Genomic DNA, 14992 nt, shown 5'->3' on the forward strand with positions numbered 1-14992 from the left:
AAGCCTTTGTCCCTGTATTTGTCTCTCCCTCTAGACTGTGAGGCACTAAGGGGAGGCATCCACAGAGCCTGGAATAGTCATAAGCACATAGTCATTAGCACATAATATAGTATGTTTGTTGAAGGAAGAATAAAGGGAGCTCCTGGTAACATCAATAAGCAATTACAGAAGTAGAATCAGTGATGTCAGCAAGAAGTGAGAATAAGATTTGGGAGCAAGTATTGTCACTCAACTTTCTGGCAAACCAGAAAAGCGGCTGGAATCACAGTTTACTCCATATCCATTGAACGTTCCCACAGCTGAGTGGCTGCAAAGACACATGGTTTTGAACTTTTTTCTGTCTTACTGGACCTTTGCATCTTATTTTTTTTTTTAGTTTTTAATTATTATGGGTACATAATAGTTGTATATATTCATAGGGTACATGTAGTGTTTTGATACAGGCATACAATGTGAATTAATCCAATCAGGGTATCCATCACCTCTGGCATTTATCATTTCTTTGTGTTAGGAACATTCTAATTCTACTCTTTTAGTTATTTTAAAGTATACCCTAACTTATTGTTGATTATAGTCACTTTGTTGTACTATCAAATATTGTTCATTCTATCTAACCATATTTTTGCACCCATTAACCATCCCACTTTATTCCCCCTCCTCACTACCCTTCTCAGTCTCTAGTAACCACCTACTCTCCATCTCCATGAGATCAATTGTTTTTAATATTCAGTTCCCACATATAAATAAGAACACGTGAGACTTGTCTTTCTGTGCTTGGCTTATTTCACTTAACATAATGTTCTCCAGTTCCATCCATGTTGTTGCAAATGGAAGGATTTCATTCTTTTTTGTGGCTATATATTAATAATATTCCATTGTGTATATGTACCACAAATTTCTTTATCTATTCATCCACTGGTAGACACTTAAGTTGATTCCAAATCTTGGCTATTGTGAATAATGCTGCAATAAACACAGGAGTGCAGATATCTTTTTGACATACTGAATTCCCTTCTTTTGGATATATACACAGCAGTGGGATTGTTTGGTCATATGGTAGTTCTATTTTCAGCTTTTTGAGGAACCTCCATACTGTTCTCCATAGTGGTCATGCTAATTTACATTCCCACCAACAGTGTACACGGTTCCCCTTTCTCTACACCCTTGCCAGCATTCATTATTGCCTGTCTTTTTTATAAAAGCCATTTTAACTGGAGTGAAATGATATCTCATTGTAGTTTTGATTTGCATTTCTTTGATGACTAGTGATGTTGAGCATTTACTTGTTGGTCATTTGTATATCTTTCTTTGAGAAATGTCTATTCAGATTCTTTGCCCATTTTTAATTGGATTATTTGACTTTATCATATTGAGTTGTTGGAGCTCCTTATATGTTCTAGTTATTAATCCCGTGTCAGATGGGTAGTTTGCAAATATTTTCTCCCATTCGGTCAGTTGTCTGTTTATTTTGTTGATTGTTTCCTTTGCTGAGACACATAGTTTTAATAGCCCATGTACAATTTTTATTTACCCATGTTTGAAGGTAGATACAACTAGAGTTTGGTAAATTGTTAATACAGAAGTACTCTGAATACTGAGCACACAGACAAAGCATTAATAGGGCCACTTTCTCCTCAATTTGATACATGAAATGCTACAGAAGAAATGTCTGTGTTTAAATACTGAAGCATTATCATGTGGAAAAGAGATTGGGCTTTTCTCTCTGATACTTCCTCTACCACCCCACTTCCTGCCCAGCAAGGGTAGAACTAGGACCAGAGGATGGAAGTTATAAAGAGATAAAATTCAACTTGATATCATAAAGAATTCTCTCATGGCAGAGCTGTCCAAAGATTGAATAGGCTGTTTTGTCAGATAGTGAGCTGTTCAAAAGCTGAATGAACAGTCTGTAGGTCTACTGCAGAGGGAATTCACACATATGATGGCTGGAGGACATATTGCCCTAGTTGACCTCTATCGTCTCTACTACCTTAAAATTATATTTTCTACCAAAGTAACTGTTTCTATTTTTTAATTTAGAGAGCAAGCTAGAAGTGAATTCAAGCAGTCAAGTCCAAGAGATATCCATCAACTCCAACACTGATATAGAATGTAGCATCCTGTCCCGGTCCACTGGAAACCTTCCGTTAGCCATTACTTGGTACTTTTCTCCCGTTTCCACTAGTGCATCCTGGCTGAGGATCCTGGAAATGGACCAAACCAATGTTGTAAAATATGGGGATGAATTTCATACTCCACGGAGAAAACAAAAATTTCACACTGAGAAAGTTTCCCAAGACTTGTTTCAGCTGCACATTCTGAATGTGGAAGACAGTGATCAGGGAAAATATCACTGTGCTGTGGAGGAATGGCTCTTGTCTACAAATGGCACTTGGCTCAAGCTTGGAGGAAAGAAGTCAGGGCTAACAGAATTGAAACTCAAGCCCACAGGTAAACCTCGTGAGTGCATTCTCACACATCTTTCTGTAGGATTGCCATTTTCTCTTGGGTAGATGTTCTGTGAGGTGATCACGTGAAAGTAAAAATATGACCTAGTCATAGGAATAGAGTCCACCTACAAATGACTGCAGGACCCGGTAGCCCTCCAAAGGAGGGAGGTCACTTAAGGTGAATCAATCTTAGGTTTTGTGGAGCTCGGATAGGAACAAGATCCCTTTGACTGGTTTGCTTATCAGCCTGCAGCCTGGTCTAGGCAGCTACCCAGGGTGTCGTATCTCCAGATCTCTATAATAACAAGCTGTGTCATTCCAGTGGGGCTCTACTGTAATTTGGCAGAGAAAGAGTAATACGAAGCATATTTCTCCCACTGTGAACAGAAACTGTACAACTCTTTGGGGATGTGTGGAGAAATTGCTTTTCAACATTTAGCTGCCTAAACATAAGGCAAATAAGAGTAGTTAACTGTTGAAATGGCTTACTGAGGGAATCTCCTCTTCCTCAGGAGATCTTTAAAAATGTAATGGAACTTCCATCCATTTGCGCTAGTCTAAGAATGCTGCTGTCTAAATGTGGGCAGGGGTGATTAGGTCTCTCAGCATCAGTTAGGTCACCTCCAATGTTGATTAAAATTAACTGAATGTCACAGCCTAAGGTTCGGGAACCGGCCAAGAGCACAACGCAGATAAGTTGAACTCATTTGGTGCTTCAAATACTATGTTTAAGGTAACATCAAAAAATAAGAATATAATTGATCATTACTATGTATTAGGCGATGACATGCAGAGATAAAGAAGGTGTCCCTCTTGCCCTAAGGGAGCACACCATCTGGTGGGGCAGCAGGGGCAAAACAGTAGCTTAGTATGGGGCCTCTGCCTGCCCCCCCCCGGGCACCCCTGCCTGTGTTCTTCAGGTCTCTTCTTTCCCTAATAAGTGTATGTGTTCCTCATGGGTAGAGCCTGGGCCCACTTTTTTCTTATTCTCTGCTTTCCTCAGAACTTCTTAAACACTGCCCTGGTTTTGACTACCACCTTCAAGATGATAACTCTAAGTCTTTACGCTTAGCCCCAACCTCCTGAGCTCCAAGCCTTCAAACCCAGCTGCCTGCTGTACATTTCCACTTGGATGCCCCCAGAGACCCTCATGCTCAGCACGCCCCACATGGCATATCATCTCTGCCCACAAGACTCACTCATACTTCTGCATTCCCCACTGTGTGACTGGCATCCCTGTTTCCCAGCCGTCCCAGCCAAAATCGTGACAATATGTGCATGTCCCTTTTAAGGAGACAGACACTGCATACCTCAAGCCAGGGCTTCCCGTGTAGAAATGTGGGCTCAGTGCTGTAAGAACGTTTAGTATATTAAAAGCTTCCTAGAATCTTTTTTGGTAGACATCATCCAATTTGAGAACATTTGCAACTAATTCAAATTCTTTTAACATACTGAAGGAGTTGAGGAAAACATAACCGTGGGCTTCCAGGTATATACCTTCAGTTAGGGAATGAGTTAAGAAAGAGGCCCCAGAAAAAGATACTGTGTAGGGCTGGTCAGAATTGTAGGAGGGATATTTTATCTGAGGTCAAAAGAGGAAAGATTTTTAAGAAGAAAATGGACTTCAGTAACAAAAACTATAAAGAGGACAAAAAAAGGCTGGAGGGTCCCTTAAGCTGGGAACTGGACCCTGACCAAGAATACTGATAACATTGGAAGCCAGACTGCAATAAAGTAGGAAGTAATTTGAGGTGAAGAAACAGTGACAGTGTCATATAAGCTAATATTTCACATGCTTCTCCATGAAGGAAAGGAAAGATTTAAGATGGTAACTAAAAAAGAGACCAAGATCAGATAAAATTAGTTTTTAAAGATAGATTAATAAATGTATTTGTAGTGGAGTTGAAAATTTAATGCCACACGATAGTTTATTTATTTTGTTTGTAACTACTCTGGCTGTCATTTCAAGTCCTCACCTGCTGGTTAGCAGGGAGAAAAGAAAGTAAATGTCGAAATCTGTTTAAAACTTAGTCTAATCCAATAATTTGAATAGTTCCCTTGGGTGACATTTTAACACTTGCATCTAAATGTTCAGTCTCTCAGACAGCCTGCTTTCTCTCTGCATCTATACGGAAGATACCCAAGATAATATCTGGGTATATGGAAGAAGAGTAATTAGCTGAGAATGAAGGGTAGTGGTGGAATACATGATTTGAGGGGAGGGGGGCTGAAAGTTCTGAACAGCCCCTCTGGGAAGTAAAAGAGGAGTTAGCTGAGGAGTAACAGCAGTGGGGAGAGGGCCCCACTGAAGCTGGGTGGTTTGCAGTGGCAGGGGCCAGCAGGCAAGAGATAGGGGTTAAAGAAGGCAAGTGGCTGGTTTGATTCATAGCAGATAATGTTCTGGCAAACCTGAAAGAAAAACAGGAATTACAAAAACAGGACAAGTATTAAAGGTGAATGATCTGATATTTAAAGAATATAAGATGGAGCTCTCCCCAGTGACAACCAGATTTCTCAGAGGAAGTGTCCCATCTGGAAGTCTGTATTCTTCTCTAACTTACCGCCATGTTATTTTCTAGGAAGTAAGGTCCATGTCTCCAAAGTGTACCGGACAGAAAATGTCACTGAGCACAGAGAGGTGGCCATCCACTGCAGCCTGGAGAGTTTGGGCAGCTCAGCCTCCCTGTACTCTGTGATGTGGTACTGGAGCAGAGAAAACTCTGGAAATAAATTGCTGATGCACCTGCAGCACGATGGCTTGCTGGAGTATGGTGAAGAGGGGCTCAGGGGCCACCTGCACTGTTACCGCGCATCCCCTACAGACTTTGTCCTGCAGCTTTATCACGTGGGGATGGAGGATGCTGGAATGTACTGGTGCAGGGTGACAGAGTGGCAGCTCCATGGACACCCAAGCAAGTGGGTCAACCATGCATCAGATGAGTCCCAGCGGATGGTGCTCACAGTGCTGCCTTCAGGTACTTAGGGGTTAATCTACCACAGGCTGGGGGGCAGGAGAGTATGGGGCTCTGCACTTATGCCTTCCCTGTCAGCTGTGTTTTACTCCTTCTTCAGGCTGAAGACACTTTTCAGGTTCCCTAAAGAAGATGAGTTTTCTGTCTCCCCAATAGTAAATCATTTGAACAAACAAGGTCCACATGAAGTTTTGGCATAAACATTTAAATATCAGGGGAATCTGTTTCCCTCTTCCCCTCCCTGGCCAAAAAAGCCATCAACACTATGTCCCTTTAAATAACCAAATAATGGGTGAAGCAGACATCCTTACCTTTTGGCTGACCCTTTAATCTTGGAATGCTGATCTGCAGTGGGAGTGGGAATGAGAGATAGGGAGATGAGAACTTTACATTTTGATCTGATTGAACCAAAATTAGCTACATCTAAATGCCCCTTTGATCAAAAGGAAAAACAAAAAGCCTTTCTCAATGAATAAATGCCAACCTCATTGTCTCTCTATGTACTTAACAAACTACCAGCATTTTGATAATGATGGTCATTTGGTGTGCCTCTTCTAATTGTACCTTGAAAGGCATCAAGGTAGAAAAGGTGCCCCATAGAACTTGTAGACTCCGGCAAGGAGGGCAACTACTCAAAGACCATTGGCCAAAGGGTGACCTTTCTCTGCAAGAGTACTCATTAAGTACTTGTTAGTGAAAGCAAAAGGGTCTCCAGTTAGACCAGTCAATCTTCCCTGGTGATCCATAAGCTGGCAGCTGTCATAACCAGCTCATTCTCTCAGCCACTTCTTTCTGGTGGGTTTCGAGGGGAAGGTGAGAGGTGAGCAATAAGCTAAACTTACTGGGGGAAAGGGCCATTGGAGAAGTAGAGGTGTGGTCTTGGAAGGATAAATGAAAATGATCAATAAGGGTAACACTCCTAAGGCACCGGCTAGCTTTGGTGACACTCCTTAGGGAAAGGGTGCTGTCCAGAACATATGGGAACTTCTAAGAAGTAGCAATAGCTGCATTCTAGCCCTAGCAAGACTTCTACAGTGGAAGTCAAAATGATCTGATTTGTTCTCGAGGGGGTCCATCATCATCTCGCCCTGTCCATTCCTCAGCAGAATTTTTTTTCCTGAGTGTCCAGGAAGAATTTTTTTTCTATCGGCCTTTCTTCCATTCTAACAATTATAGGAAGTCCCATACCCGTGAGCACATCTCGTACATGTTTTCCCACTGGAATTCATAGGCTCTGTACATTCAGCAGGTTTTGCAGTAGAACGAATAGATGAGAACAGTAAAAAGTATATATTCCATGACTAAAAAGCACATCTCCTTTGAGGCACATGAGATCATTTATAGCATATATATTGTTAATCTTTGTGGAATTCTAATGAAACAGGTGTAAGGTTTTTAAAAGATGAACTTGGAAAGAAAACATTAAACATCAAATGCTTTTGTGTTCTCAGAAAGCCTGCGCCGTGACAAGCTGAGGGTTTCCTGTGTGACTGAAGTCACGCCTGGAAAGTGGCATCTGGGTTCCCCCACCTGGCTGGTCCTTTCTGGGAACTGGGAAGGCAGTGTGGGGTGATGAAAAATCCCCAGGGTTGCACTCAGACAAGCCTAGGCTGGAGTCACACTCTACCACCCACTAGCTATGAAGTCATGCCCTGGTTACTCGCCTTCCGTGAGCCTCCACTTTCTCATAAAATGAATATCATAATATGAATGTGTATAAAGTACCTAGTACAGTCCCTGGAACACTATAAGTGCTCAACAAATGTTAACTCCTTTCTCTCTTATACTTCCAACCATGCTACACACATACACACACAGGCATGTATGCATATGCGAACATACACACACATACATATCTGTGTGACAAAATATTTTAATTTGTTCAATAAATAGCTATATGAGGTTCTGAGGATACAAAAATGTGTATGACAGAGTCTGTTCCCACAAAGCTTAGAGTCCAGTGGGGTAAGTGAAGCCCAACGTGACAGGTGTCATCAAAGAAGTATTTGCAGGATGGTATGGGAACAACAGAGGCTGCGCTGGGGTGAAGGGCTGGGTCGGGAGGAGATCTGGGAAGGTTCTCCAGAGTATGGGGCCCGTGAAAGGGAGGAAACATATTTTAGCAACAGGAAAGGGTATGCAAGGTGATCATAAGACGTGAAATTTCTTGTTATATTCAGGGAACTTCTAGAAGTTGAGAACGGTAGAAACTGTGTTCCATGCGGTACAATGGTAAGAGATGAAAACAGTCAGGTGGGAAAGGTACAGATAGATCTCAAATGTGTCTAAAGTAAAGAGGGTGAACTTTATCATGATGGTTATGGGATGTCATTGAAAAAGTTCATGCAGGAGAGTGACATCGTCAGATTTGCATTTTAGAAGTTCCCACTGGGAGCAGTAGTACAGATGAATTGGAGGAGAGGCAGACAGAGCAGGCAGAACTGTTTGAAATTGCAAGAACCCAGGTGAAGCAAGACAAAGGCCAGAGTTGAGGCAGTGCCCAAGAGGACTGAGAAAAGCACAGGCATTCAGTATTACAAGATGAAAGCGTCAGGACTTAGAGACTATTAGATATATATAGAGGGAAATGAGCGGAAAAGAAGAATTAAGGTTTAATATTTACATTCAGACTTAGATGGATAATGGGGCCATTTGCCAAGCAAGGTAAAACATGAGAGGGGTCTGGAGAGGAAGATTAGTTCAGTTTTGAATAAGCTGGGCTGGAACTGAGCTCAGAGTACCTGTGAGTTATCGAGGAAGATCTGTGCAATAGACATCAGGACTTCCAAATGGGATCTGCATCAGAGTTGTAGATTAGAAGTTATCGATTTATAGCCAATAATGATGCGCAAAGATGGAGCCCTGAGATACATGGCTATTTATGCAGGAGGAGGCGAGGGGGCCTGTGAAGGAGACTGATGGGAGTGGCTGAGAGGTGGGAGGAGGACTGGGTTTGGGGGCACCACAGAGACCAAAGCCAGAGACGACATCAGGAGGCAGGAAGATTAGACAGACTCCTGAAAAGAGTTCGATTAAGATAAGACTGGCAAAGTATGCACTGGATTTGACAATATGGGACAATGGCAGAAAAGTGATGTGAGACGTCAGACTACATACCTGTTTAACATGTGTCGCCACTGCCAGACTATACACTCTGAGAAGGCCAAGGCTATGAGTGTCTTGTCTGCAGCACTAGCACAGTGCCAGCACAGAGGAGATGCTCAAATGTTTGCCGAATCACCATGCAGTTGCACTCCTGGTGGGCGCCAGTTCTATGTGTTAACACAATCCAGGTCAAACATGATATGCTACCAATTATCATTTCTCAAATGGTCTCCCACCCTCTGTTTGCATCCCAGGCTGGGTTAGTTTCAGGACTACATAATAGAGCTGTGCAGCACGTAGCCCAAGTGAGGTCAGAAAAGTTAAGAGACCTTCCCTGGGGGAACGGACCTGGATTTTTCTTCTCGGTCTTACTTCCTTACCACTGACGGAGCCAGGGCAGGGACTACAGCTGCCCAGTCTTTTCACTTCGCCCTCAGACCCGAGGCATAAATGTCTGATTCTAGAGAATTCTCTGGATGAATTGATAGGCCATGCTATAAGGCTTTCTGGGGACTGGATTACTAGGAGTAATACAGCACTTGTTACTATTTCCCAGCTTTTGTTTGGGTAAGGATCTAGGTAGCAAGTGGATCCTTGAAGGAGATTGTGTCTCCACCATACTGAAGTTTCTGGAGAGGCCATGCCATGTACCTGTGCTTCCCAGTGCCCCCAGCAAGGCCTGGCACATAGCACTCCACAAATGTGTGATGAAAGAATGAGAAAGTGAGTCTTCAGTTGGGTGAACACAGATGCTGCCAAGGATTCACTTATTCTGCGATGCACTTGTTATCAGGTTCCTTACTCCACTTTTATTTCTTGGCAAGAGTCGACTCCCCCACACGGCCACACATGGCATAGGCAGTTGCCCAAGCTTTGGATTGGAGGGTGGGAGGAGTTGGTAGCTCCCCCGTTATCCTGTACCCTGTTCTTCTGAAGTCAGTATTTCTGAGTTGATACCAAAAAGGAGTGTCCTCTTGCTGTGTTTGGCCGTGGGTGGAAGCAAGTTCTAAACTAAACCTCGTGATGAAGTGTTCTCATTACTTTTTTGGCTCTGTGTTGCAGGCCTTGTACTTTGAGCGTTGGACACTGACTCGGATTGATTCAAAATGCCAAACCTTAATGGTTTTGAGTGTCACTAATTCTAGTCCAGATATGGGTGAGAGGCAGATGGTGGGAAATGGTGACTGTGGGATCCAGAGCAAACACTGCTCTCCCGGGAGAGGTAATTTAGAAGCACCGGAACTGACAGTTGCTCGCTGTTGGCCAAATCAGCACTATGAAGAGCATCCTTTGCCGTCCTTCGATGGCAGATCGCTCTTAGGAGGAACAGCCTTCTGCCCAATAAGATAGTCAAGCCCTCTGGCTGTCCCTTCACACTGAAGGTTAGAGTCTCAGTGGCAGAAACGCTAAGCACCGGATTTCTTTCCACCTCCTGTGTGCCAGCCCCATCTCGCCATCCGCACCCCACCATCCTAGCAACCGCGACACTTGGTGCCGTGGACTCTCACTTCACAATTCTCTGCCTCCCGTGACTAGAAAAAGGAGCCAGAGCCTCCTAAGTAATCATTTGACTGTCTGCTGAATGTCACCCGGGTCTGGGAAGAGAGAGGTCAGAGGTCCAAGGGAGAAACCTGGCCTCTGGGGGAACATGGCCAAACCTGTGGTCCCCGTGTGAGCAATCGGAGGCTCTCGGCCTGTTCTCTGTCTGGTCTGTTTGGAGAAGGGTGCCTGTGATTTTTCTAGCTTTCTCAGTAGTATTCTAGCTAATATTTATTGCTTTCTGACTTAACAAATGTTCTACGTACTTTGTTAAATGTTATATAGTATGCATTATCACAACTCTAGAAATTATTGTCTGAATTTAGTTGATAAGGAAACTAATGATTAGAGAGGATAAATAACTTATCCAATGTCAATACTAGTAGAAGAGGGAGGATTTGAGCCCAGCTCTCTTTGAAATCTAGTAGGTGCTCATTCACTACTCTGCACAGATGCCCATACCCATTGCTCCTAACACCTGGGCTCTGTGGCTCCAGCCTCCTTCAGCTTGGCAGTCTACGCCTCTTTCTAACCACAAGCCTTCTAACGCACTCAGATAAGGCCTGGGAGAATAAGTAGTCAAGCAGGATCATTTGGGAGAGAGATAGGTAGGATGTGGAGAGGGCATGGTAAAGAATTCAAAACCTAGCTTTATCATTGCTCACTCTTTCAAAACCAAAAACCAAATTTAGGATGAAGGATACAAACGAGACCAGAGAAAATCCAGGCCACAAACCCCTGCCGCTCTTTGCCAGCCCTGTTCAGAGCTGCCAGCCTAATGTTCATAATGATCTTCACTTTGTGTAACATGATGGCAGCCATCCCTGGGTTCCCGTGTGTTCAGTGTACTCATGCAATTGATTCACTCATGAGACTCCTGTGGACAAAGAGTTGCAGAAGATAAACAGACACGTAAGACACAGGCCCTGCCTTCAGGGAGCTCACAGGGCAGGAGTTGAGCACATGTCTAGGTTCTTTCCTGACTTCCATCAAAGGGACATTCTTTAACATGCAAGATGCATCAGCAACGGCAAAAATGGAATTCTTATAGCAGGAGGTTGGTCAAAATGATCTCTAAACCTGTTTTCATCTCTAAGTCTATAATCCCACGAATCCTATAGCTTAACCTCTGAAGAAAAAATTGCTTATGTCAGTACAATTTTCCAATAAAAGCACAGCTACTGTTACAGCACCAGATTTTTTAGAACAGCTCTGATTTCAGATACCATGTCATAAATAAATGTAGCTGGAAGACTACATTTAGTAATTGGTGTCTCTTTTAGCATGTGTCTTTCTGCTTCAAGAGACTGATTCCTGGAACCTGGGGTGTTTGCAGTCCTCTCCGCCTTTGCTTCCCTGGCTGTGTGGCCAGCAACCACTTTGGGGCTGCTCGTGTGGGCTCCGCGTGTGTCTGCAACAGTGCTTCTTCCCGGGGCTGCAGCTGCCGGGTGATCACGTGCTTCAGCGTGCCTCTATATAGTATCTTCCACCCATGGCGTTGTAGCCCATCCAATTTAATTCAGATCAGCAAGGGTTAGTGGGCACCTGCGCTAGGCACTGAAGGAGAGGTAGGAGCAAATGGCACTATCAGACATACTCAAGTAACCACAATGAAATGAAGGAGATGGTTAAAAGGGAATGAAAGGGGCCTAAACAAAGGACTGGGGGAGAAGGGGGATGGGAGAGAACTGTGCCTGAGGCAAGGTAGGAAGTGCTGGGAGAGCAGAATTCGTGATGGAGCTAGGCCAGAAGGACCAGAGGATCCAGTGCAGCGAGCATGTCAGGTGGTGGTGACAGTCAGGGCACCTGGGACATGGGGAGACCCACGTGGAGGCCGGGCTTGGGTCAGGGCGGGCAGGTGCCCCTCACTGTAGGTGCAGTTGTTATAAGAACAGTGCAGTGCGTGCGTGCGTGTGTGTGTGTGTGTGTGTGTGTGTGTGTGTGTGTGTGTCAGAAGCAGCATAACTCGGTTAAAAATTCAGGACTGACAACACAGTTGAGAACGAGGGTTGAATTATAGATATCTTTTCTGAGGAAAGAAGATTAAAGGAGAGGTTTTCTTTTTTGTTTTGTTTTTCATTTTGGCTGCTAGTTTTAAGTAGGTCATTGGAACCTCCAGTGGCTGGAAATTGCCGGGCAAGGGGGAGTTGCCTTAGAAGAGCCTGTTCCGGGAGCTCTTTTCCCCCGTGCTCTGGCCTGTGCTCCTCACGTGTGATTTCAGGGACCTCCTGCTATTTGGTCCCATTATTTTAACATACATTTGCCTGTAACAATAAATCCCAGATGCGTTTGTAATTGATTAGTACAAATAAGGTGGAAACTAATGGTTCTCTTTCTTTCTCTCCCTTTTGTTGCAGAGCCCACTTTTCCTTCCAGGATCTGCTCCTCCGCACCTCTGCTCTATCTCCTCTTCATCTGCCCCTTTGTCCTGCTCCTTCTTCTGCTCCTTTCCCTTCTCTGCTTGTACTGGAAAGCCAGGGAGCTGTCGGCCCTGCGTTTCAGTGCAGGGAGAGAAAAGGCCCTCTGGGTGGACTTGAAAGAGACTGGAAGCAGGACCACACATTGGAAGGAAGAGGAAGACTGAACCTTGAGAGGAACCTGCAGCCAGAGGAGAGCATGGGGGCTTCTGAATGAGCTGCCCAGGTGTGAAGGCACCTGGTTCTGTCCTTCACTGTGTCTGCGGCCTCGGGCAAGGTAGCTGGGAATCCGAGGGAGCCTCTATGGAGCTGTGTGGTGCACCTGTGCTGCACATTAGGTGTCTCCTTGTGTATTACCTCGGCCACCCCGTGCATCCCCCCCGAGCTAGACAGCACCATTACTCCATTTTACATTTACCACACCTGGAGAGGAGCACCTCCCAGCAACACCCTGGGGGGGCTTTCCTCCCCTTCTCTCTTCCATCCCTGGCCACCCTGGCTCTGGGTAATCTTTTTTTTTTTTTGAGACCGAGTCTTGCTCTGTTGCCCAGGCTAGAGTGAGTGCCGTGGCATCAGCCTAGCTCACAGCAACCTCAAACTCCTGGGCTTAAGTGATCCTACTGCCTCAGCCTCCCCAGTAGCTGGGACTACAGTCATGCGCCACCATGCCCGGCTAATTTTTTCTATATATAGTTTTAGTTGTCCAGATAATTTCTGTTTTTAGTAGAGACAGGGGTCTTATTCTTGCTCAGGCTGGTCTTGAACTCCTGACCTCAAGGGATCCACCCGCCTCGGCCTCCCAGAGTGCTAGGATTACAGGCGTGAGCCACCACGCCCAGCCTGGATAATCTTTTTCCCCTAGATAAGAGGGTAGGAAAGGACCTGCTGCCAGCAAGGCTAAAAGAATCGGGAACATGCTCTTTGTTTACCTAAAATCCGCCTCCCCAGTGAGAATGTAACTTCCTTCAAGGCAGAAATCCAATTCTCCTCCCCCAGGCCGTCCACAAATGCCCACTCAAGAGCCAGCTCTGCATAATAGGTGCTTAAGTAATATTGGTTCTTTGACAAAGTGATAAAACATTTTGCAGCCTGAGTTCTGGGGGATTTTGTTTGTTTTTTGTTTGGTAAGACTTAGGAAGTAATTGCTGAAGAAAAACTTTTTAAAAAAAGTCTTGCAACAGTGCTCTACTGCACCCCCAAAGCCTCATAGCTCCCTTTCTTCCCCTCCCCGCCTCCCCACCAAAAGGCCCATCTGGCGCCGGGTGCTGAGCGGATGGATGCCTTATATTCTTGGAGCAGACAGCACTGGGCAGTGGCAAAGGGTGTTGTGGCTGTCTGGAGGAGGAGGGGTGAACAGTGCCACATCCGCTCCTATTCCAGGGCTGGTTCCTCAGGGTTGTCCCCTATTATCAGCCTGGAAAAGTCTGAGGGGAGGGGGCGCATAATGGCTTAAGGCTTTCAACAACTGTCCCCACTGGGACTGCGGTCCTCTCACCTTGGGTTTCAAAAGGTACTCAGCCCCTATTGTAGCCAGAATTTGGAAATCAGTTAGTGCCACCTAACAGACTGGAGAAAACGCATCTATTTATTGTCTCTGTGACCAACAGGGTTGCTTTAATGCTCGTTAATTTGCATTTCCAAGGAGAGCAATTTATTTTTAATTATTTTATCAGGCACACACGTCCTCTCCAAACATAATTAGTTCCTTTGCAAGGGGATTATTAATGGCTATGAGAACTCCCACTGTAGACCTACCAGTTCCTTAAATTCATGTCCCTTTATGGTCTCATTTGAAACCCTCCAAATGTTTCCTTAAACATGTCGACACATTTTTTCTCTCCCAGGTAAGGGAGGATACTTTCACAGAAAACAAAGCTGAAATGAAGATTTCTTAGAAAGTGTGATGACCCTTTCCCCTCAGATTTTAGAAATCTGTATTTTAATTGGGCTTTGAAAGGAAAGAACAGAACTGTGAGCCATCAGATAATCACAGTGCAGACGATGCGGCTGCACCTCTGCCTGGAGCACCCTTTCCCCCAACCCCTCGCCCCTCTCTTCACCTGGGCACTGCCCTTCCGCTCTTAGCTCAAACACCCTTCCTTGCATGTGAATCCAGCACAGAGGCTGCACAGAGGAGGCCCTCAGATATCCAAGCGTGCCAGCCAGAGCAAAGCCCGGGAAGTAGTATTTCCAGTGAGCACCTCCTGCATGTCGGGCACTGTGACAGGGGCAAGGACCCCGTGGTGACTCAGACACAGCCTCGCTCCTCCAGCATGGCCACCTTGTTTGTTCTTGATGCTCTGCTTTCATTAATGGGATCTAGAGCACATTGAATTTTCTAAGCAGCTGTTTGTCCCATAGTAAGTTTCAGGCAACAAAAACCCCAAAGTCTTCTCCTTTTTTCCTTTTGAACTTCCAGATTAAAATTTGTCTTGATCCAATTTGGTAGATATTTTTACATGGAATCTCTTCTCTCTCCAATTATATACTTGTTCATTTTAGTTTTTGA

The 14992-nt window shown here is 44.7% G+C and overlaps 1 protein-coding gene across 1 annotated transcript in view; it reads left to right on the plus strand.

The window, feature by feature from the left end:
• CD101 (CD101 molecule) overlaps positions 1 to 13039 on the plus strand; it is a 30019-nt gene extending 16980 nt beyond the window's left edge. Inside the window, exons 7-9 of the mRNA XM_045546913.1 lie at positions 2041 to 2451; positions 5030 to 5425; positions 12424 to 13039. Of these exons, the coding sequence (XP_045402869.1) occupies positions 2041 to 2451; positions 5030 to 5425; positions 12424 to 12650 (1034 nt within the window). The 3' untranslated portion in view covers positions 12651 to 13039. The remainder of the gene's footprint in view (positions 1 to 2040; positions 2452 to 5029; positions 5426 to 12423) is intronic.
• Positions 13040 to 14992: the final 1953 nt, after the last annotated feature.

Source organism: Lemur catta, chromosome 3 (assembly GCF_020740605.2).
Source record: "Lemur catta isolate mLemCat1 chromosome 3, mLemCat1.pri, whole genome shotgun sequence".
Lineage (NCBI taxonomy): Eukaryota > Metazoa > Chordata > Mammalia > Primates > Lemuridae > Lemur > Lemur catta.